Genomic DNA, 21,597 nt, shown 5'->3' with positions numbered 1-21,597 from the left:
TGTGTGCCTGTGTATTGGGGGGAACGCTTGAAATGTTTACATTCGTGGCTACTGAAGACACAGGAGTGTACAGCCATGTACTTTAAGGCGGTGGGTGCCGCACCAGCAGTACCTCTGATTTTCTCAGGGATCGCCAACTCAGCCTCGCCGTATGCATGGAGGTCCCAGTCCCCCGGTGCCACCTTCAGTCCTCGGTGTGACTTAACCCTGAGGATTGAACTGCGTGACATGTTCTGAAGGGGCCAGCTCAATGTCCTGGGGCTTCTGCCTGGCCTCCTGGCTGAACATGTGGCCCATTGTCACTGATGGGTTAATGGTTGCAAGGTCTCGCTTGTCATCTGGGAGGGTGGTGGACAGCTGACAATGCCTTGGCACCTTCCTGAGGTGGGGTCCTGCAAGAACAGCTTCATTTTGTAGGTAAGCACACCTGAGGACCCTTCCCTCCGCCCTGAGCCCCTCGGGGCTCTGCAGGAGGCATGAGAAGAGAGGTGCTGTAGGTTTTCAGGGGTCCTAAATCAATCAGTTAGGTTCCCCACGGGCAAGAGTTGTCCCTGATGTCACTGCCGTGAATCAGGCCTCCTGCAGGGCGTGGCATCTCTACCGTCCAGTGGGGGCAGGCCCTGGTCCTAGCTGGCTACCACCTCCCCAAGGCTGCCCTCTGTTTCCCCTCTGAGCAAATGCATCCCTTTACAAGGGAACCGCTGGGCTGAGGAGGAGCAGGGTATCCGCCTCCCCAGCCTCACTGACATAGTTGGGTTTTCTGCATGAACAGCTGGGTGTCTTGGAAATGAGAAGGTTTCTATGGTAACCAATTACAGCCCATGATTGGTGAAAAATCACAGAAATATCCTGTGTGTGAAGTTATGCCGGGGAGGCAGGCCCAGGCTTAGGTACTGAGGTTTTAATTTCCTGGGGTGATATTTCTCCAAGTGCGGATGGCAGGTGACTGGGCTTTCCATACTTCTCATTCAGGTGGCCCGGTGGGGCTAGGAGACGCCCAGAGGGGCCTGGTGGGAGATCTGATAGGGCCTGCTGGCATCTGGACCTACTGAGTCCTAGTGAGATATGATTGAGCCTGCTGAGGCCAGCATAGGTGTGGGGGGCATAGGTGTGGGGGGCATAGGTGTGGGGAGCATAGGTGTGGGGGAGTATAGGTGTGGGGGAGTATAGGTGTGGGGGAGTATAGGTGTGGGGAGCATAGGTGTGGGAAGTTAGAAGGACCTGGTAAGCGGTCCGAGTGGAGCTACTGGGGTCTGGATGGGTCCCAAAAGGCGACTTGGATCAGGGTACAGGTGCTGATGGGGCCGGGAGAGGCTTGGGAGGACCTAGGGTGGCTTCTTGGGTCCAATAGGGCTTCCTAGGTTCTGGTAAAGTCTGGTAAGGCCAAGTAGAGCCCAGAGGAATTTGGTAAGACTTGGTGGGATCTGGTGATACCTGAAGGACAACCTAGTGTCCCAGTAGAATCTGGTAGGGTCCAATGAGTCCTGAGGGGCCCAGGGACCCTCGCATAGCCTTGAAAAAACAGTGAGGTCTGGTGGGGTCTCGTGGGTTCCCGAGGGTCCTGGTAAGGTTTGGTGGTGATGAGTAGAGCCTGGTTGGGTTTCATTGGTGGTGCCTGGAAACTCTCGGTGAAGCCTAGAAGACCTGATAGGGCCAGTAAGGCCTCACACCTTCTCAGAGCACTTCATTACAGCGGCACACACCCATCCTGATACACACACACACACACACACACACACGGGGAACATCTGAGGTCCTCACCAGTCCATCCCCACGAGGTCACCCGAGGCTCTCGGAGAGTGCAGGGGAGTCTCACACTGGCCTAGATCTCATCTCACAGTGATGACAGCCCTGCAGCTCAGCTGCTCGTGCAGAGAAACGACAAAACGGTAGAAGCGTCCACCTAACGAGCAAGTCCTCCTTCCTCGGCAAAAACCCTTTCATGCTGATTAAAAAGCCAGGCCGTATTATTTGGGGACCAGTCCTTTTTGCTAATTAGTCCCAGCAAACTTGAGCTCCTTTCTCAGGGTCGACCTCCTTCCCAAGCACCGGTGCCTGTCAGCCTCAGACACGTGGGGTTCAGCACCAGAACAGGCTGAGGAGAAGAAACATGAGCAGTGCTTTATCAGTCACATACACTGAAGGGCAAGCAAGGACATGCCTGCATGCTCACACTGACATAGATCCACACTTGTGCGCGGTGACCCGTGCAGATGTATAGATGAGGGCACACTCATGCCCTCCTGCATGGATACACACAGATACATGCATGGATGAGTGTGGTGATGCCTTCTTGCACACCTACTCTCACACTCGGGGGGAGCACTCACACCCCAAGGAGCACTCACACCCCGAAGAACATTCACACCCTGGGGAGCACACAAACTCTGGGGAGCTCTCATATCCTGAGGAATACTCACAACCTGGGAGCACTCACACCCTAGGGAGCACTCACACCCTGGGGAGCACTCACACCCTGGGGAGCACTCACACCCTGGGGAGCACTCACATCCCAGGAGCATACCTACACATGCTCAGCGTCACACTCGCATGTCCACTCACAAACTCCCTTTCCTCTGACCCTCCAGCACAAGCAGTCACACCCTGCACCCCTGCACACCCACCTGGGTGTGCTATGCCCCCCTGCCAGTACACACATCCACTTGGACCTCAAATACATGTACAATGGCATACCCTGACCCATGTAGTCAGTTTTCAGAAGACACACACACACACACACACACACACACACACACACACACACACGTGACACCTTGTAGAGAAAAGCAACCCCACACGTGTTTCTGGGCCTGGTGAGCACAGCTGTGGAGGGTGTGGCTCAGTGTTCCTGACGCCCTGCACCCCCTCTTCTCCAGCAGCCCCTGGGGAAGTGTGAGTTTGCTTCTAACTTACTGAAGTGAAGTTGATGCCGAGAACAGACTTTGAGTGGCGTCTATAATCAGTCTTCAATTACCTGTGCAGAGGGAAGGGGGAGTGTGGGCTGTATCTTCCACGCCTGGTTGCGTGGGTCTGCATGCTGTTCTGGATTTTCATGTGGCGTTTCAGCATCCGTGGGTCTAGAGGGGACTTGTGCCCAGCTACCAGAGCCGCCCATGGACTCTGGGTGGAAGTACGCTCCCAGCAGGCCCTGGATGAGCTGTTACCACTCTTCCCACTTGCCCCAGCAGGCTGAGCAACAGTTTTACCTCCTGCCTGGCTGTGCCCAGTCTGGACTTTCTGTATCCAACCCCTGCTGGCCATGAGAGGCTTCCACGGGGCATCTACATTGGTGATAAACTGGAGTGGTGGGGGGATGGAAATGTCAGCAGAGCAAGAGCTTAGAACCGAGTCCCAGCTTCCTTCGAGTTCCACAGCAGCACTGCGGAGGGGCAGACATGGCAGCTTTGCTGGGCTGTGTCCAGGGGACTGCAAACAGGTGTGTGTTCAGCTCACATGACTGGAGGCTCATGATGTTTGGGAGAGCATAACAGACCGAGGGGGCCCGGGGAAAGCCTTCTTTCTGCCTCATGTGGCTTCCCAGGGCCCGAGACCTCTTTCTTCACAGGGCCGAGGAGTCAACTGGTCAGTTATGATGCCCCAGTTCTGCAGGGCAGATGATGTCATCACCCTTGGTACCGGAGTCTCCGGAGGCAAGTCTTCAAGGGTAATTTGCAAGCCAGACACTGGGGGACTTTGGTGGCTTAGTCCCTTGCCATAGATGGGCTCTTACGTTAGTACCCAGAAGGTACCTGAGGTGCAAGCATCTGTCTGTCACACTCAGTGGGCGCTGTCCTCCTGTGATGTAGAGAAACAGTGCACCTGAGTTGTCCCAGAAGGTTTCTGGAGTCCTTAACAGGTTCAGATGAACTCATTTTACAGCCAAAGGTTGTCCCTGTCCAGTGGGGACAAATGTGGCCCTAGTCAGAGCTCTCCTGCTGCCCCACTGTGTGCTCACTGCTCTGCTGTCTCTCCTCAGCTCCATGTCCATCCGCTGGCCCGGCCGCTCCCTCGGAAGCCATGCCTGGATATTGATGGCCATGCTGCAGCTTGCAGTCGACTTCCCATCCTGTGACTCACTAGGGCCCGGGCCCGAGTTTCGGCTCCTGTCACGTCCACAGAGGCCCCAGCGGCTGTGGAGTCTGCGAACTGGACCCCCGACTAGGCTACCGACACCGGCCTGGAGTCCCCGTGCCGCCCGGGCCGAACGTGCCCATGGGCCCATACAGATGCAGACCCCTCGTGCTCGGAGGGTCCACAGGCCCAGGGACCAGGTAGCCACCCTCGGACCCAAAGGGGGACTCACCAAGCCCCCAGCTGCCACCCGATCGAGCCCTTCCCTTGCCTCTGCCTCAGCCTCATCCTCCATGGCGGCTGCCGGGGCCGCAGAGCATCAGAGCCTCCTAAAACGGGGCAGGAGGCACACACACGGCGCAGAGTTCAACGATTTCGACCTTCGTGGTGGCAGGCCCACGACAGAGACAGAATTCATAGCCTGGGGGCCTACGGGGGATGAGGAAGCTCTGGAGTCCAACACCTTCCCTGGTTTCGGCCCCACCACGGTCTCCATCTTGCAAACACGGAAGACAACTGTGGCCACCACCGCCACCACCACGGCCAGCATGGCCACCACCATGACACTGCAGACTAAGGGGGTCACAGAGTCCCTAGATCCCTGGAAAAGGACCCCGGTCGGGGTTAGCACAACGGAGCCTTCCACCAGTCCCAGCAACAACGGGAAAGACATCCAGCCCCCCAGGATCTTGGGGGAGACCTCAGGTAGGAGATCTCTTTGTGTTTCTGCTCTGGTTTGGGGAGCGGCAGGATGCAGGGTGCTGTGGAGCAGGGAGACACGGAGATGTGCCCAGGAATGGAGTTCAAACAGAAGCAGAGAGATTGACCGCAGGCAGGACAGAAGCTTCAGTGCCAACAAACATGTTCACACCCAGGCTGAAGTCTCCTGTGCACACCACATGCCAGGGTCAACGGGTCATACTGTCTTCAAAACCTCCGAGAGTGACAGCCCTTTGGGGCTGGTTAACTGCTAGATGGAACTGTCCTATGGTTAGGAATGACCTTGGACAGCTAGAAAGAATAAGGCCAGATTAGGGGATGAACTCTTCACGGTTCAGCTCTGCCCTCAGGGATGAGTTGGAGGATGAGGTAAGATACAGGGCTTTGGCCTGGGGGCCCCTGAAGTCCTCTTCTTGGGCCTTGTGGACAGTCGCAGCTCCTTGGATGGAGACATGTCCTGTGCAGCTTGGTACATCTTTCCTGCCTTGTTCTCTATTGTTTGCAACAAGAGAGTCCTGGCTATGTCCCCGGCCCGAGTTTGTTCCTGTGTCAGCAGTTACGGAGGCCAGTGCAAGCTGTCGGTTAGAGCTCCTTCCCATAAGCCCCAGCGGCCGCCTCCACCAACAGACATGCCAATGATGACATAGAAGTTCAGAAAGTCACGTTGTGGGCAACATGTCCCTCAGACAGCAGCGTTTGCTGACACTCCAGAGTGGGGAGGAGACCCCAGGGCATCAGAAAGAACGAATGTGTTGGGTGGCTTCCTCCAGACCTGAGTCTGGGAGTGACAGAAGGGAGGAGGGACAGACAGCTCCTTAGGCCCACCCTGGGACAGTTAGTACAGCATCTCTGCCCCTGGTTTTGTCCTGCATGTGCCTCCTCTGACTTTGGGTAGGCAGACACCAGCTCGCACTTGGACAGGTTTTCAAGGGGTAAGCAACTTTTGTCCTTGAGGTACCAACACCCTTCCTTCACTGAGTAGCTAGGGCCCATTGCTTTTGCCCTGCGGCAGCTTGGTCCTCACGGGAGCTCGTCTGTGAAAGCAGAACCCGTCTCATCCCGTGTAAGCTTGAAGGCTCCTGGGGAGGTGATAAAGACATCTCACAGTCTCCTTGGAGAACCCACTGGGTAGCCTCTCCCAGACACACATTGTAGGTGGGGGAGGGGGACACACAATGTAGCCGGGCACAGAGGGACCTCTAATGCTATTAATCTCAGGACCTGCTGCCTATGAGAAATTCCCATAGGGTCTGTTTTAACCTCTACCAACTCATTGGCCATAATTATAATGGAATTTGGCGTTCCTCTTGGAGAGTTACCTCCCCCGAATACGTCACTTACTGTATAGACACGGATGAGGATACAAGCCCCTGTTTGTCCCAAATTACATCTGCTATTACGAACGCTGCTAAATGCTCACGACAGCACTGTAAGGCTTAGCAAATTAACTCATGGTACATTGGCTGTCGATAATCCAACCCGACAGATGCTTATCTCTGGGAAGATTTATGGCTCTCCATAATATAATCTGCCGCTAGATTAATTTGTTTAGCAAAACAGATTTAGAAGAGGAAAATGTGTGTGTTTGCCTTGAATGCAGAAAAATGTAAATGTGGACCTCAATTCCAGTGGCAGGGAAGGGAAGGGAGGCCTCTGAGCTGACTCTGTTGGGGGCTGGACCCAGCAGAGAGGGAACCTGTGGGAGCTGGCCATGGTGCTGAAGACAGAGTATGTTCTTGGATGGGTGAGGGCAGGCGGTGTAGCCTCCTAGCTTTGTAATATTCCTGGGTAGAGAAATGTCTGGAGGGAAGTTTGACTGTTTTGCTTCCTCGCCTTCCAAGAGACTGACCTGGGCGTCTCGCACACCGTAACGGGTGACCCTTGTACACACACAGTGTGTGGAATCTGAGGTAGAGGGATGCTGTAGAGGATCTCTTAGCTGTGGTCCATGGTGCCCTCCATAGCTGCATTGAGGAGCCTTGGAGAGGGATTCTGGTCCATCTGTGATGTGCCCTCTGGTTTATGTGGCTGAGTATCCCCACACACCTTCAGGATCAATGCTCAGAGCGAAGGTTATCGCCTGCAGAGAGCTTCCCACTCCTTTGTGCAGTTTTATACCCAGCTAGAGTAACTACAGGAAGTACTCAGCAGTCTCAGAGGCAGAATATCTCAGCAGGGATCAGACAGTTGTGCTACCATCCCCCAGATTTGCCCAGTTTCTGCTGATGGCACCCTGGAATGTGGACAAGGCTTCCTTGCCATCAGTCTTGCTCCCCACAGAGTCATTTTTGGAATCTGGCTTGGGAATTGAGTAGTTTGAGTTTATTCACTTCTGTGTAAAACAATCTGTAAATGGTCGGACTACACAGGCACCTGACTGAGGCCAAATGGTGGGCTACAGGCTCCTAAGAGCCTGTCTGAAGCCCGAGCATTCCTATTGGTAGTGTGAGATTACCACATTAGCAGCTTTGAAGCTATACAGGGCCTCAAGCTAAAAAATCAGGGGCTGGGATTTCTAGAAAACTTCTCTCTTCGGAGCAGATGACAGGTCATACACCTGGGGACTGTCCCTGGGTTTTAGAGTCCTGAGCTCGGGTGACACGTTCACTCATTTCCAAAGAAATGAGAGAAAACTGCCTCATGACGTTGTGTGAGATCAAAGTGCACACTTTCCTTCAGGAGCTTGGGGTCTGGCGTGTGATGGCTTGTTTGGTGCTACTGATGTATGAGAATGAGCTCAGTGATGCTGACAATGAGGAAGGTGGAGATAACAATGGTGGTGGAGATGGTGATGGTGTTAGTGATGATTATGATCGTGGTGACAGCAACAGTATTGTTGTTAGGTTTGGTGGTGCTGGTGATGGCTGTGGTGATGATAACAAGATGAGAACAGGGGTGCAGGTGGCAGCAGTAACTCCATTTTGTATCCTCATGCTGATTGGCTACTATGAGCTTTGAGGAATCCTTTCCTGAAGTTCCAGGGCCTTGTCTCTGACCTTGATGCTCCCCCAAGAGATGTGGCTGCTCTAGTCTGGGATCGTTTGGGATGGAAAATCACCCGGTGCACAGGCACCGGATGAGGAGCAGCAGAAGCCTTACTCGAGGGCCAGCTGGGTCAGCAGTTAGCCTGGGGCTGGGGAGGACGGCTCCCCGCAGGGCAGTGCTCTCCACTGCTCACAGCCCTCTTACCACTCACGCCAGAAACCAGGATCTCCCAGGAGAAGCAGGAAGTCCCTGCGTGAGTTTTTTGTCTTAAGCTCACAAAGGAGTTCATGGGGGACTTAAAGCCAACAGAGTTTGACTAATGGATGTGCGCACCTCAGAATGTCTGGAGATGGGCATTGACTGAGGTCAGAGCTCCTGGACTTCCGCGGTAGCACATGCCCAGGATTCCCAGAGCACTCTTTCCCCAGGTGGGAAGACCCAAAGGTGAACCGCCCAGGTGGGCAGCCCAGCCTGGAAGATAGGGATCTACCCGGAGGTCTCTCTCTTCCCATCCAACTTGTGATTCCAGGCTTGGGTGCCTCTTGAGTCCCACCTTGTGTCCATTCGTATCTCCAGGAATAATTTCCAGGTCTCTTTGTGCATCTAACTGCCAGGCCTTGATGGCTTTTAGGTGCATCTTTAGTAGGACCAGAGTCATTTTCTTAGGACCTTGGTGGCCAGCTGTCCTGGACAAGGTGACGGCTGCTCCCAGGATCCCGCTGACAGCGAAACATCCTCTGAGCGCTGGAGTAGGGGTGGAAAGAAATGAGAAGCAGTCATACCCAGGAGAAGCCGGCTCCTCGTTGAGAGGCACTGTGCCTGTTTTAATGGCGAGCCCCTTTTAATTAAGTCGCTGGGTGTTTGCTACCGGGAAAGTGGATCCGTCCTTAATTTAATGGCATCTGAAGTAAATGGCTCATGAACTTCAAAAGTTTTTGAGTGGCTTAATTGGGAGAAAAGCATCAAAGAACAAAGGCATACAGGGCTCTGCAACATCCAAAGCTGTGGCCCCCAGAGTCCCTGTCCAGAACATCCCAGTCAGTAAGGCTCAGGACACTCAGAAACCACAGTGCTGGAGGACGCCGTAAGACGCCGTAAGATGCCGTAAGATGCCGTAAGATGCCGTACATGGTTGTTTATTGTCACGGATGAGGGTGCAGGACTCTGGTCCCACAGAGTCTGCTGTTGCTGAGTGAAGCCCTGCTCACACCTCAGTGGACGGAGACTCATTTCAGCCCTCCCCTCCTCGGGAGGGATCGGTCTGCCTCTTCATTTCCCGTCTGTGTGCTGCGGCCTTGGTTTATTGAGCTCAGCGTGTCTTCTGCTCCCTTTGTCCCCCAGAGGCTTGTTCTCCTTCTGAGAGCACATCAGGAGTGGGGGGCTCTCCCAGGCCAGCCCCGCCCACTGCCCATTCTGAGCACAGGCTGCCTGGGAGGGGTGGAAACAGACTTTCACTTCTTTCCCTGGCTGGGACCTGGAGAACAGTCTGGTCTCTGCCTGCAGAGGAGTGGATATACCAGCATAGAGACAGAAAGTCCTGCCTAGAAAGCAGTTTCCTGTCAGAGGGTGGGGCTGCTGGGTAAGCAGGGTTGGGGAGTCTCACGGGTGTACCCTGATGAATACATTTTACATTGTACATGCCACTAAATACTGCACCGGTAGCAACTCCATATAAAATACATACGGCTGGGTAAACGGCTGTTATCTATGCCTGGGGAGCCATCTTGAGCGTATCAAGAATCGGATGGGATGCCATTTTTAGCGTCGTCCTTTGGTGGTGTAAGAAGAGCAGCTTTAGAATCATGGATTTGATTATTCCTGAACCAAACCTTCAACTCTCTGTTTAGCTGACGGAAAAGTCTATATTTCCGGTGGGCACAGATGGGGTGCTGGGTGGCCTAGCCTCTTGTGCTATTTCCAAAGGGCTTAAAGATTGGAAAGTGAGACAGGTTGGGACACACCCTTGCATGAGGACAGCAGAATTGTCACAAAGTCACAACTTCGTGAGTGACACTGGAGGTACTGGTGCCAGAATGCAAAGGGACCACTGAGGTGGCAGGGAGCTGGGCAGGTTGTGGGGCGGTGGATGTGTGGAGTGGGCAGAACCTCGACAAACCTGGCATCCTTGGTGGGAAGTTGATTCTGAAGCCCACTGCTCCGTCTCTGAACTAACCTGTATCTTCCTGCCTCCAAAGCCCAGTCTTCGGTCACCTGTCATGGCCTGCTTGATCCAGCGAGTGGATCCAGTAACTGGCCATTCTAGAGTGGAATCAGGAGTTTTCATTTTGGGGTGACAAGTGGCCTTTCTCTGAAGAGCTCTGAATCTGCCTTTGCCCTTGAGCAGGAGTGTCCTGCCTTGAGTCTGTCAGACGTCAGGTTTGAAAGGGCCTCCCTGACAGACAGATGCAGCAGCAGAAATTTGTCACCCCCACCTTAGTGGCAGGTGAGTTCCCAGGGACGCTCCCGGGCTTGTAGCCTGTCACAGCAGCCAGATTCTGGAGTGTCAGCCAGAACTGCGGCAGCGATACGCCTAAAAGATGTGCCAGATGGTCAGACACAGGAGATGAGGCTGCATGTCTCTCTGCTCAGATGTGCATCAGTGAGCCCTGAAACCCAACACCTCACATTCTGCTGTAGGGGTGCATAGTCAGCAGGAAAGGAAGAAGGAGGGCTCCTTTCTAGAAGTTTCTTCCAGCTGTGAGAGGCAAGTTGGTCATGGGGTAAGAAGCAGATGTTTACCCAGGGAGGTGCCCAGAAGCCCAGCCGAGGGGCTGAGACCTGTGCCAATGGGAGGGCAGCCTGAAGACAAGGACGGAGCTGGGCCTCGGTCCACGGGTGGTGCTCCTGTGTGTCCTTGACTGCACTGTGTGACCTCACTAGTCTTGTGGTATTTTTGTTTGCACAGTTGGCAAGCAACTCTCCTCTTCTAAGGTTGTTCTGAGACTGGCCTGTGTCCGTTTTGTGGACACTAGCGCTGTGGCTGGCGTCCAGTGGCCATGGTGTAGGAGGCATCCACAACCACCTCCTTGGGCTGTCTCAGGGTGTCTCTATGTGGAAGCTCAAAGTGCAGGTGGCTTCTGCCTCCTTCATTACTCTCTCCAAAGCTGACATTATGGGCTCTTGTCTGTCTCAGTCTGTTCTGTCCCTCTGTTTTCTGTGGTGGGTCTTCAAGACCCTAGGACCTCAAAGCATGGGGTGACAGGCCCACCTTTCCCTGGTGCTTTGTGAGAGCAGGATACAGGCCTAAGATCCGATTGTCAAACTCCTGTTCTGTGGGATAGAAAGTGTTTCTGTTCTTCATGTTGAAAGTCAGTCATGTGATGAGTCTATGTGCCAGCACCATGGTCCAGCCTATGACCTATGGTCAGCTAGCCTCTCTCTCCCTCCCTCCCTCCCTCCCTTCTTCCCTCCCTCTCTCTCTCTCTCTCTCTCTCTCTCTCTCTCTGTGTGTGTGTGTGTGTATGTGTGTGTGTGTGTGCTGGAGCTGTCCTGACCTGTCATCACACCCTTGTGGTTCTCTTAAAGCCCTGGAGGCTGGAGGCCAAGCATTGGCTGGGGTCGGCATGCTGTCACTGGTGGCCTGATGGGAGCATCCTCTGTGCCTGTGAGCTCCCAAGGCTCCAGGTCATTTTCGGAGTGTGGCTGGATGGCTCTGACCCCTACCCCCATCTTCCCAGGGTTATCATTCCTTTACATGTCTGTCTGTCTGTCTGTCTTGCAAGGCCATCTGCCTTGGATTTGTGTCCACTTGGATAATCATCATACTTGCTCGGCCAGGCACTTAACCAATTTTCTGTGGGGCCTTTTGTCTAAATCACACTGGAGGTTCTAAGATTTAATGCAGGGACAGATAACTAGGGTCCTCCTTTGCTGAACTGTCCAGGTCCTGTGGTTTTAGATTATCAGGGTTTTTCTATGGGTTTCTCCACCCCATATCCCGCTCCTAGAGAAGGCGGTGGGACCATGTTGGGAGTTTCTGGGCTCCCCCAGAGAGCACTGGGAAGAGAGTAAGTGTTCTATTGGGAGATGTGCCCTGGGAAGGCAGGGCCTATAGAATGTGAGCCCTGAAGTCGTTAGGACCTGGAGGAGGCATGGTCTGCCCTGGCACCATCTGCGAAGCTGGCCAAGCTCAGTGCACAAGAAGCCTCTGCGTCCCACAGACTGTGCCCACACGAACTGCCCTCTTCCCACGCAGGGACTCTTGCCCTGGCACCTGCAAATCTTCATGCAGTGTGGTCACAGCAGAGGGTAGTGATGCAGAGCCCCCGACCCCACATCCTCCCACATAAAGCAGCAGGTGTGAGAAGTATCTCCAGCTCTGCTCCTGTCACTCCGGCGGGAGGAGAGGCATGTGGGAGGGAGAAATGCCTCAGGAATGCTGCTCTCTGAGCTAGCCCCACGGATGGACCTGTGAGCCTCGGAGGAGGCGGCAGCGATGTGGAGGGTCCACAAGAGAAAGAGCAGGGCACGACAAGGGAGAAAAGTCTAGGGGCAAATGAAACTAGGAGCATGGAGGGTAGGGACCTTGAAGGCACCGAGTTGCTGCTGTGAGAACACAGGAACACAGGGTAAGATGGGGTTCGACTAGGAGATGGCTCAGTGGGTATAAAACCATGATACAAACGTGAGGATCCAAGTTCAAATCCCCAGGGCACGTGTAAAACTGTGCATGCCCCACACATCTATGATGTCCTCATCCTAGGAAGCAGAAACAAGTGATTCCTCAGAGGCTCCTAGACGAGTCCTGGCTCCCCTTTGTCAGGGTGGGTGTAGACCTTGGGAAGGAGGAAAGCCCCCTGAAGCAGGTGGGCAGGAGATAGAATGTGGTGGATTTAGGAGGCAAGCTGACTGCTTAAGAGGCAGCGGGAAAAGCCCATGAGGGGCAGCAGGGGTATCAGAAATAAATGCCGGGGCTGAAGAGATCAGTCTGATGTCTCTGTTGGAGACTGACCTCCTGGGCAGGTAGGGGGTCAGGTCTGGCAGAGGGATGTGGGAGTGAACGTTGGAAAGAAGCTGAGGAGACCTGTGTTCTGCCACGAAGGACAAGATTTCCCCACCTTGGTGGAGACATTCATCTACAGCTGGGATAGTACGTGGCCACAGCAAGGAGAAGTCAGGCTGGCACAGGCTGGGAAGGTTGCACACTGCACCCCAACCCCATTTTAAAGAGCTGTCTTCATTACATTCAGTCATGCATGTGTCTGTGTGTGGATAAGGAGTCAAAGTACCAGAAGCCCCCCAGGTCCTCTCACAGCTGGATTTACAGATGACTGGGAGCCACCGGACGTGGACGCTAGAAACCGAATTCAGGTCCTCTGGAAGAGCTGCAAGTACTCTTAGGCTCCGACTCCCTCCACCCCTTGAAACAGACCCAAGACAGTGAAGGAAAGGTATGCCCCAAAGGGATGCCTCTTGTGTGCCCCACCCTCTCCCATGATGCCCCTTGTGTGCCCCACCCTCTCCCATGATGCCCCTTGTGTGCCCCACCCTCTCCCATGATGCCCCTTGTGTGCCCCACCCTCTCCCATGATGCCCCTTGTGTGCCTCACCTTCTTTCGGGTGTCGAATCCCCACAGTAGGCCCAGCCCAGCCTCCTCTGCAGACTACTATCTGTGCAGCTGTTCGCTCTGTGGCGTGGGTGACATCTGTTCCTCTGTGAGTCATCATCTAACAGCTCTCAACACAGCAGGTGCCCTTTACCAGGCTCAGGCAGGTAAATAGCAGGCGATGATAAACCCTCCCATCCCTCAGCTCAGTGAGACCACCAAGTGCAGCCCTGGGAAGCTCAGGATGCAGTGGTCCCAGAGGTGTGCTGACGGCTGCAGATGCCATTCTTATCTGAGTTCCCAGCACATCTTTGGTCCCATCCCCAAGTCCTCCCACAAAGCTGCTGGAGCTTTAGGTCCCAGGTCACCTCATCCTGGCCTCTGTAGCAGGTGGACTGCTGTCACGGACCGTAATGTCCTATGTGAGCACCTTGGGGAGCAGAAAGACCACAGTGTCCATGTGTATTCCCTGCGCCCGACCCAGAGCCGGGTGCCAAGCACGCTGAAAACAGTTCTAGAATATTCTGTCTGTAGTTTCCTCATCTGAGTGTCCGCAGGGCTACTGTCCGCCTGTAGCTGGTGAAATACAGTTGGGCAGGGTGGTCATTCACACCCTTCTGTGAACGGGTTCAATAGGAGGCACTTCTTGTTGGTCCAGTGGACTCTACGGGGCTGTGTCAAGGGGACAACAAGGAGCCCGTTGATAGGGATCTACATGCTTAGGAGTCTGTGCTACTTCACTGACAAACACTGAAAAGCTGGGCTTTCTCTTGATGGTGTCTGGGATGAGCATGAAGCAGGCCCAGCGAGATTCCTGATCCATGTCTGTCGGTCCTATCCGGTGAGGGGGTGGGGAAGGAGTGGGTCTGAGTGTGATGGCTGCACTTGGCTGACCCTGTAGTTGCCATCATTGCCTGTTTGGTGCTATGGTGACCTGAATGGAAATGTCCCCCACAGGCCTCTAGGGAGGCACTATTAGTATGTGTGGCCTTGCTGAAGGGAGGTCTCAGATACTTCAGTCAGGCAGTGTCTTCCTGCTGCCTGTGGATGCAGATGCAGAGCTCTCAGCTTCCCCAGTACATGCCTGCCTGCATGCTGCCATGCTTCCTGCCTGATGATCAGGGACTGAACCCCTGAAACTGTAAGCCAGCCCCAATTAAATGTTTTCCTTTATAAGAGTTGCCTTGGTCATCGTGTCTGCTCCCAGCAATAGAACAGTGACTAAGACAAAGGCCAAGACTCAAGGGACTCAGGTCGCACCAAAACCCTTTCCCAGTGTTCCCTGCATGGCCAGAACCCCCTCTTCATTAGAGCATGAAGATGTCACTGCTACTCACACTTCCCTGGAAGTTCTCCAACATCCCAAAGAACTCTTATCATTATCTGGACACCTGACTGGGTGGGGGAGGGAACAGTGGGTGCAGGGACAGCCCACAACGTTCCAGTATGATCAGGGAAGGCTCAGGGAGCTGAGCAGAGTTGTGCTCAGTGCTTAACCTAGGTGTCATCCTCCACTGTTCTGGAACTTTGTCTTTAGTGGCAGATGGCTGGGTGCTGGCACCTCATAGCACAGCAGGGTGTACTTGGTAGAGTCATTGGCATTTCACTAGCTAGGCCCAGGACTCTTAGCTTCTGGCACGCTGCGAGGATGTCCTCATCTTACAGGATGCAGAGGATTTATGGACACATGGCCCTCTGGGTGTCTGTTGGAATTTGGCCTTTATTATAAACCCTACATCCATCTTCCTTTACCCATTGTACTGGCTGGTTTTGTGTCAACATGATACAAGCTGGAGTTATCACAGAGAAAGGAGCCTCAGTTGAGAAAATGCCTCCATGAGATCCAGCTGTAAGGCATTTTCTCAACTAGTGATCAAGGGGGGAGGGCCCAGCCCATTGTGGGTGGAGCCATCCCTGACCCAGCCCATTGTGGGTGGTGCCATCCCTGGGCTGGTAGACCTGGGTTATATAAGAAAGCAGGCTGAGCAAGCCAGGGGAAGCAAGCCAGTCAGCAACATCCCTCCATGGCCTCTACATGAGCTCTTTGTTTCCTGACCTGCTTGGGTTCCAGTCCTGACTTCCTCTGGTAATGAACAGCAATGTGGAAGTATGAGCTGAATAAACCCTTTCTTCCACAACTTGCTTCTTGGTCATGATGTTTGTGCAGGAATAGAAACCCTTATTAAGACACCCACACAGGGTGAACTTGTACCTGATACCCACAAGGAGGCTTATTCGTTGCGCCTAGGACCCACTCCACTTGGCTAATACGGTGCTTACTGACGCCAGACAGCATGGGAAGGAAGCCATTGAGGAGAATTCTACTGAAATTCCCAAAGAAGGTACATTCACTAATAAACAGCTCCCCAGACTTCCTCTCCTGTAGCAGCATCTACAATAAACAGAAAAGCACCCCAACTCCTTAGATCAGGACAAGATACATAGTCCTACTGGCAGAGGCGGGGCAGGTTGGAGAAACAGGGTAGGGTCTGCATAGAGGTCATATCCTCCCCCCCGAGGACCCATCCCTCCTGACTGTTGGAGAGATGCTGCGCAGGCAGAGATGCGGTCCGTGCGTACTTCCGTACTGAGGCTCTTCTTGTCCAGCAACAGTGTCCACTTCCTCATGAACATGATCTGCTTGAACTGTGTGGTTTCTGGCTAGCTGGTCACATGAAGGTCACGTGGGGTGGGGGGATATGTTCCTGAAGGGTTCCCTAGGTTAATGGGCAGGACTGGTTCCTTCTGAAGCCGAGAGGGATTAGATTTCTCTTCTTTTCCCACTTCTGGTGGCTCATAGATAAACAGACACCACTTTCTTTTGTTTGTGCTTCTGCCCAGAACTGTCCTTGCTCTTCTGCCCAGAACTGTCCTTGCTCTCGGGAATCCCATTCGTTAAGACTTCATGGTCACTTGGTGACATAGTCACTCGCTGAGCTCACGCAGCAACACCACATTCACAGGTACTGGGGGGTTAAGACTCCAGTTTGTGGACCCGGTGTCTGGGTTAAGTTCGATGCATTGTACTCCCCATGAACTTGGGGATCATTTGATAATGTAGAAAGATCTCATCTCAAGCTGGCCAACTGCATTCTGTCCATTTGACCTGACCCGGGAAAGGTTGAGATGGGCGAGGGAAAATGGCATGCAAAGGGAAGGGAATTTTTGCTCAAGATTTGCATTGTGTAAACCCCCTACAAACTTCTCAACCCAAGGAAAGAGAGGAAAGAGCCGGCAGGGTGGCCAGGCCTGGGGTCTCAAAATCCAATTTTAGCTGGAGCTGACCCATCTAGGCCCTGAAGAGTCCCTACCCCCTTTATCTCTCTTTCCTACAAACTTCAGTCACAGTGATCATGAGCTGCTGTTCCCCTCTCTGCCTGGAAGGCCAGCTGTGTCCCTGTTAGCCCCTTATCTGCTGATCAGGGGTGTTCCCAGCAGCCATTCAGCCCAGAACATCCGTCTTCCCCAGAGGGAAGTTTAGTTGTTGATACTGGTGAGTAGCCTGCTAGAGAAAAGAATCCCGACCCCCTGCCAAGAGCGATCAATAACCCTGGAGTACCAATTATTAGTGCCTGCTGGGACACATGGAACTGGGTACCCAAAATGGGAAAATATGCTCGCAGTATTGCCTGGGCTCGCTCCATACACCCTGTGAAGTAATCTCACTCCCTGGATAAAACATCTGAAGCCTTCGTGTCCCACTAAGCCTGTTGCTTTCCTCTTCCCAATTTCCTCTTGGTCTCATTTTGTAAATTTGACCCCCAGACTTTGTCAGATGTCTAGCCTGTAGTCTCATGGACATTCACATTGGCTCTGATTCCTTCACGATACTGTGGCTATCCATCCGGGTATATATACAGCGCTGCTCTTGCATGAATATCATTGGGACCACCCTGAATAAACAGACAGGCAGGCAAAGGGGGACTTGAGTATCTTCATCCCTCAGAGTCACAGGGTCACTAGAGAGGTACAGGGAGTGAGGCCATTCTCTGTGATCCCAAGTTGAGCTCGTGACCCTGGGGTTAGCTCTCAGTTCTAGAAGGCCTGCTTGTGCAGGTTCCTGTTGTGAGCAGTGCATGGCTCCCCAGTTGCCGAGAGGAGGGGTGTGGGCAGGATGCAGGTGCCCATGCCACACTCGAATCTCCTCAGTTTCAGAAGAGAGGCCAACATGCAGGATGTTGCAAAAATGATGGCAGCTGACTTTTGCCTTCATACCCAACTGGTCCTCTGGGGTGGCAGCTTGCCAGCAGCGTCTCTGCCTAGTTGGTACCCCACACCTCTCTGCGGTCAGTTGCATCCTGTGGACTGTGGGTGTCTGGTAAGCGATCGCCGCCCTGGCATTCCTGGCATTTGTGAGCCTGCTTCCCAGGGAAGTTAGGTGCATAGTGGGAAATACAGGTCTCTGTGGGTAGGACGGCCTCAACCACCTTCTCTATCCCAGGTCAGCCTGAGAAAATGCAGGCTGAGGCTGGTGGGCCCTCAGGTCTGATTCGTTCTGAGGAATCCCCAAACCCCATTCTATGATCTTCACAGGGCCTTTGAATCTTTGATATCTCCCTCCCCGTGTGTGTGTGTGTGTGTGTGTGTGTGTGTGTATGTATGTATGTGTGTGTGTGTCTCAGGATAGTTTTCCTGTGGCACCCAGGACAAGGTCGCCCCCTGGGGGAAGAAGGAGATATCATCTGAACCCTCACTAACTTACCCCTCAGCCCTTCCAGGACCTCTCCTTTCCTCAGGCGTAGGTCAGCAGCCCCCCAGGAGCTCACGCTTCTTAGAGAAGGTTGCAGATCAGCTCAGTGCCAGCAGCAGGCCTCTGTCCTCAGTGCCGTCCCTCCTGGAAACACCACAGTATTGGTGGCAGCCTCTACAGAGCTCCACGGCAGGGCCTTCCTGGGGAACCTGAGTGAGTTAGAGCCTATGCCTGACACAGATGGCAACTGTCCGTCCTGCACCCTGCCCTGGAGCTGTGAAGCCATGGGGCAAGGCTCAGGCTGGGACTCGGCCTCTTTCGGAGAGTGCACAGCAGAGGGAAGCCGGCATGCTTTTGAGCCAGCCTTCAGCCAGGCTGTCTGTGTCTCAGAACCCTGGGCACACAGCCTACAAAGGGACCTGACTGGGGCTGCACTCAGCAGGGAAGCAGCCCATGGGTTCCATTCACAACTTCTCTTCACTCAGCCCTCCATGGTACGCCTCTCACCCACGCCACACCCTGCCCGTGGACCCCATGGGACAGGATGGAGCAGGAGTAGGCGCTCCCCTCTGACCCTCTGTGTCAGGGCCAGGGGAGAGGCACTGTGACGTGTGCAGTACCCCCTATCCCCGGAGACCAGAGCAAATGCCGGCCTTGGGATCTGCCCACATGCCTTGGTCTGTTAGACCAGAAATAGAACGGGAAGCGTTTCGCTCTGATTTCTGTGCTCATAATTCTAGGGCAAGATGCCCTTATGAGATGTAGATCGGGGCGGGGGGAGCAGTGACTGGCGTGTATAGTTGCGTGTCCTTGACAGAGCTCCAGTTAGCAGCTCTCCTAAGTGGTCACGTCTGAGTATTGACTTGTCTCAGCCTAGAGAGAGCAAGAGAACACAAGCCTTTGCAGAGGCTTCTTTCTCATCACGACAATTAAAATACAAATTCAGACAGATGCGCAAAGGCCTTGAACCCCGGGGCTCCTGCTGAAGAACAGACACGCCTCCAGATCCCAGACCTTTGCAGATGAAAGCAACGGACCGTGGCAGAGGCCTTGCTGGTACCTCCTGCCTTGATTTCACCAGTGAGCTGTCCTGCATCTTTCCAGAGAGCACATGCTAACGGTTCATCTTGAATTAAATCTGGAAATGTGTGCAGATGATCCAGGAGGCGGACATGCCCCTGGTTCTGAGTCAGCTGGGGGCGGTAACAGAGGCTCAGAGAGGTTAAGTGGCTGGGCCTGGGTCACACAGCCTGGCAGGGCAGAGTCAGGATCCGAACTCCTGTAATTACACATCAGCCTCATCCTCTCATCAGCCCTGTGGGGTAGGTGGCATTTTAAAAATAATTTTACAAATCAGGAAGTCCGAGGAGTCTGCTGCCTGTCCATTTCTTCCGTTTGACCATGGGGCACCCTGGGTAGAGTAGCATGGGATCTGTGAGCAGTGGTGGGACTCAGGAAGAGAGCATGGACAGGAGAGGGTGGGCCCAGACGAGGAGCCACGAGGGTGCAGCTCTGGATGGGGGGGCAGCACAGGGGAGGGCAGCGTTCTAGCCCCGGGTCTGGTGCAGTTTCTGAGGCCGGGAGCATCCTTGGATTCTTGTAGATAGTGCTCCCATATCTGTGAGGCTTTGGGTTTCTTTCTGTCTCCCAGCATGCCTTGCTGCTCCCCAGGTTCCGCCAACCTGCCTCCCGAACCTGTTCTGTCTGAGCTGGGTTACCCAGTCGGTCGGATTCTTTTTTTTTTTTTTTTTTGGTTGGTTAACTTGACACAAACCTGGACATACCAGGGAAGAGGAAATCGTAATTGAAGAAACACCACGTGAGATTGCCGGTGAGCAAATCTGTGGAGCGTTTTTTTTTTTTTTTTTTTTTTTTCCTTGATTGATGGTTGAGGTGGGAGGGTCCAGCCCACTTTGGGCGGAGCCACCAGGAGGTGAGATCAGCAGCATTCCTCCATGAGATCTACATCAAATCCTTCCTCCAGTTCCCTCCCTGACTTTCCCTCAGGGGTGGATCGTACTCTGAGGTGAGGTACATTCCCCCATCCCCACAGTTGCATGTGGTCAGTGTGTGTGTCACAGCAAGAGGAACCAAACTGTGATAATGGTGGAAGTTATCCAGCTATAGCCCCCACTCTGTGACATGGGGTGGAACTGGAGGGTCACCTGCTTGGTGACCCTGACTAGTGATGTGGCTGGTGGCCACCGGGAACAGAGCTCTTGTAGAGGCTTCATGCAGCCTGTGCTCAGGGGCCACACCTCTCCTCCCTGAGAAGAAGGTGCAAAGTTTCTCACCTGCTGGGGCTCAACTCATTGTGGAGAGGGAAAACATTTTCTGTGGCGTGAATGTGATGCCTTGGGAAGAGAGTGTGGCTGGAAAACCCAGGCGAGGAGTGAGGCCAGTGTCCTCTCCCACAGGGATGGCTACATTTAGGCCTCACCTGGCCGGATAGAAATGAGAGGTGTGGCTTCTGGCTGGGCCTTCTGATGGTTGATATGGAAAGTGTTGGCTGTGTAGGGAAGGCCAGCCCTCACCAGTAGGGTAGGCATCATTTCCGACTGGCGCCCAAGATGGGACCAGAAGCTTGAGGAAGGCCTGCCTTCCTCTTGTATTTCTGGGGGAGGGGAGGCTGCCTTGTTTCTCTCCCTCTGTCTGAGGAGCCATCCTCTTTTCCTCTTGTCTGGATCTCAGAGCTCCTGGTTGTTAGGCTCTGGCCCCTGCAGCACCCCAGGTTCCCAGCTCCCAGATTTGGACCTGCGTGGCAACCTTGGGTGCCCTGACTCCTGGAAGCTTCCCTGGGTTTCAGGCTGCAGACAGCATGTAGTGAGTCCCCTCAGCCTCCATGATTCGGGCAGATTCCACTTTGGGTCTTAGGCACACAGAACTTTACTTACAAGGTTCTAAATCTGGACCTTCCTGCCTAGCAGTCATGCACGAAGAATCTCCCGGCACTTTTCACAGAATCCACGCTTAGCATGCTGAGTTGGGTCTGTCCTGGGCATTTACCATGAGGTGTGAACCTCTTCTTAGTCATGAGGCTGGCATCTCTGTCAGCATCCACATCCCGGGAAAATGGCTCGCTCCCTACACTGTCCTGTGAGGCTAAGACAGCTGAGTGCCTGTCTCGGGTGGGGGCCATGCAGTGAGTATCTGTCCAGCTTGTGCTGACATCAGCTTGGGGTGGACCAGAGACAGTGTAGTCTATCTGAAGCCAGGAATGTCCCCGTGTGCACCCTGTTATCCTGGCTTCTCAAGGCCACCAAAGGTCAGGACAAAGAGCACAACAGGAAAACAGATAAATGGAGGATCTGAAGATCAAACACCCTGGAAACAAGGGAGCCATTGCTGACCATGCTGGAGGGCACAGCTAAGGTTGGGAAGGCTCTGGTTGAGGATTGGGGGTAGAGTGAAGGGCAGGTCAGGGTTACCTTTTCTTTTCTCCCCAGGAGGCTGGATTCTCCATTGATTGGTACCCAGCAGAGGCTTCGAGTACCTGAAGCTAAATGTCAAGGAGATTGAGAAGCCTTAGAACCACATGTCCCAGCCCCAGGGGCTCTAGCTGTGGAGGGCTGCCTCCCACCCAGG

At 53.8% G+C, this 21,597-nt stretch overlaps 1 protein-coding gene across 1 annotated transcript in view; it reads left to right on the top strand.

Annotated features, from left to right (window-relative positions):
- Positions 1-21,597, top strand: part of AJAP1 (adherens junctions associated protein 1) — a 108,035-nt gene that overhangs the window by 45,977 nt on the left and 40,461 nt on the right. Inside the window, exon 2 of the mRNA XM_080921342.1 lies at positions 3,977-4,776. Within this exon, the coding sequence (XP_080777468.1) occupies positions 3,977-4,776 (800 nt within the window). The remainder of the gene's footprint in view (positions 1-3,976; positions 4,777-21,597) is intronic.

The sequence above is a fragment of the Micromys minutus genome, assembly GCF_963924665.1.
Source record: "Micromys minutus genome assembly, chromosome: 9".
In the NCBI taxonomy this organism is placed as follows: Eukaryota; Metazoa; Chordata; class Mammalia; order Rodentia; family Muridae; genus Micromys; species Micromys minutus.
Note: the sequence above shows the minus strand (reverse complement) of the source record. Positions and strands in the feature narration are given on the sequence as shown.